General features: G+C 60.5%; 1 protein-coding gene across 1 annotated transcript; it reads left to right on the forward strand.

The window, feature by feature from the left end:
• Tco025E_09929 (trans-sialidase) lies at positions 1 to 1,694 on the forward strand (the record flags this gene model as incomplete). The annotated part of the gene is made up of 1 exon (XM_029376732.1): positions 1 to 1,694. A coding segment is annotated over one exon (1,694 nt), but the record flags the coding sequence as incomplete, so codon positions are not given.

Consider the following 1,694-nt stretch of genomic DNA (forward strand, 5'->3'; position numbering starts at 1 on the left):
CTGAGTGGAAAGAAATTACAGACGATGCTGACAGGTCAGTCACCTCGCTGCGTGTGCCCAGCCTTGTGAAAGTGGGGGACGATGTGTTTGCCGTTGCTGAGGCCCACTGCAAGAAGAAACAACAGGGCGCCACTGACGGCGGCTTTACCGGGATTGCGTCGTGGCTGCTCAGGCCAGGTGAGGGTGCTGCAATGGAGCCCGCGGCGGCGGGGACAAGCTCCTTCCGCACCCAGCTGCTAAAAAAAGGCGAGGAGGAGGCAGAGGATATAATGCGGCCAACAACAGTTGTGCATGGCAACGATGTCTACATGCTGCTGGGAAACTACGGACGTGCGACGCCTACGAATGAGGCTTCCGGCAAGGCTGGCTGGAAGCTTTTCCTGGTGAAGGGGACTGTCACCGGCGAGGTTGATGGTGCAGGGAAAAAAATCGAGTGGGGTAAGCCCCACTCAGTGGAGCCCGAAACCGTAAGAAGAGTTCAATCCCTGACGCGGCTGGTTGGCGGCGGGGGCTCGGGTGTTGTGCTGGAGGACGGCACGCTTGCGTTCCCCATGCAGGCCACGGACAAGGATGGAAAGAGAGTTCTGCTGGCCATGCGCTTCACTCCGTCAGAGAATAAATGGGAGCTTTCGGACGATACGACCGGCGCGGGCTGCAGGGACCCGTCCATCGTGGAGTGGGGGGACGACGGAAACCTCCTCGCGATGGCTCATTGTGCGGGCGGCTACTACGACGTGTACATGTCCACTGGGAGGCAGTGGTATCCTACAGGCGAGTCGATTTCCCGCGTGTGGGGCAACTCACTGCGGCGCCAGGGAGGGCACGGCGTGCAGAGCGGCTTCACCACCGCAGAATTCGGGGACAAGAAGGTGATGCTCCTCACCACGCCGGTGTACTCGGCGGAAGGCGACGCCGCAAAGGCTCGGCTGCATCTTTGGGCGACGGACATGCAACGCGTATATGACGTTGGGCCGGTGTCCGACGCGGCCCACAACGCCGCCGCCAGCTCCCTGCTGTACAGAAGCGGTGCGCAGGAGGAGGAGTTAATTGCACTGTACGAGAAGTCTGAAGCTGGAGAGTCGTACAGCCTTGTTTCTGTGCCCCTGACTGCGAAGCTGCAGGAGATCAAGGAAGTGGTGAAAAAGTGGACCGCATTGGACACGGCCTTGAAAGAGTGCACCTCCACTGGCAGTGATGCCGTGCCTGCATTAAAGGGCGTGTGCAAAAGCTCTGTTCCCACGGAAGGGCTGGTGGGCCTTTTGTCCAACACGTTGGAGAAGACTGCATGGAAGGACGAGTACCGCTGCGTCGACGCCACAGTGACAGCTGGGGCAGTGGCGAGCACGGCGGGGATTGCCAGCGGCGTGACGTTCAAAGGCGCCGGGGCGGGGGCGGAGTGGCCCGTGGGGAAACTGGGGCAGAACCAGCCGTACTACTTTGCGAACAACGAGTTCGCTCTCGTGGCGACAGTGATCATCCACGCGGTGCCGGAGGAGGACACTCCTCTGCTGGGCGCGAGGATGAATGACACAGAGAGCACCGTGCTCTTCGGCCTCTCGTACACAGCGGAGAGAAAGTGGAAGGCCAAACTTCATGGTGCTGCAGCCCAAGAGTCTTCGGGTGCGTGGGAGCCCAACAAGACGTATCAAGTGGTGCTGGAAATGCGCGGGGATGAGTGGTTTGTGCACGTGGAT

This window comes from Trypanosoma conorhini, assembly GCF_003719485.1.
Source record: "Trypanosoma conorhini strain 025E chromosome Unknown Tco_14.4_contig_01360, whole genome shotgun sequence".
Classification (NCBI taxonomy): domain Eukaryota; phylum Euglenozoa; class Kinetoplastea; order Trypanosomatida; family Trypanosomatidae; genus Trypanosoma; species Trypanosoma conorhini.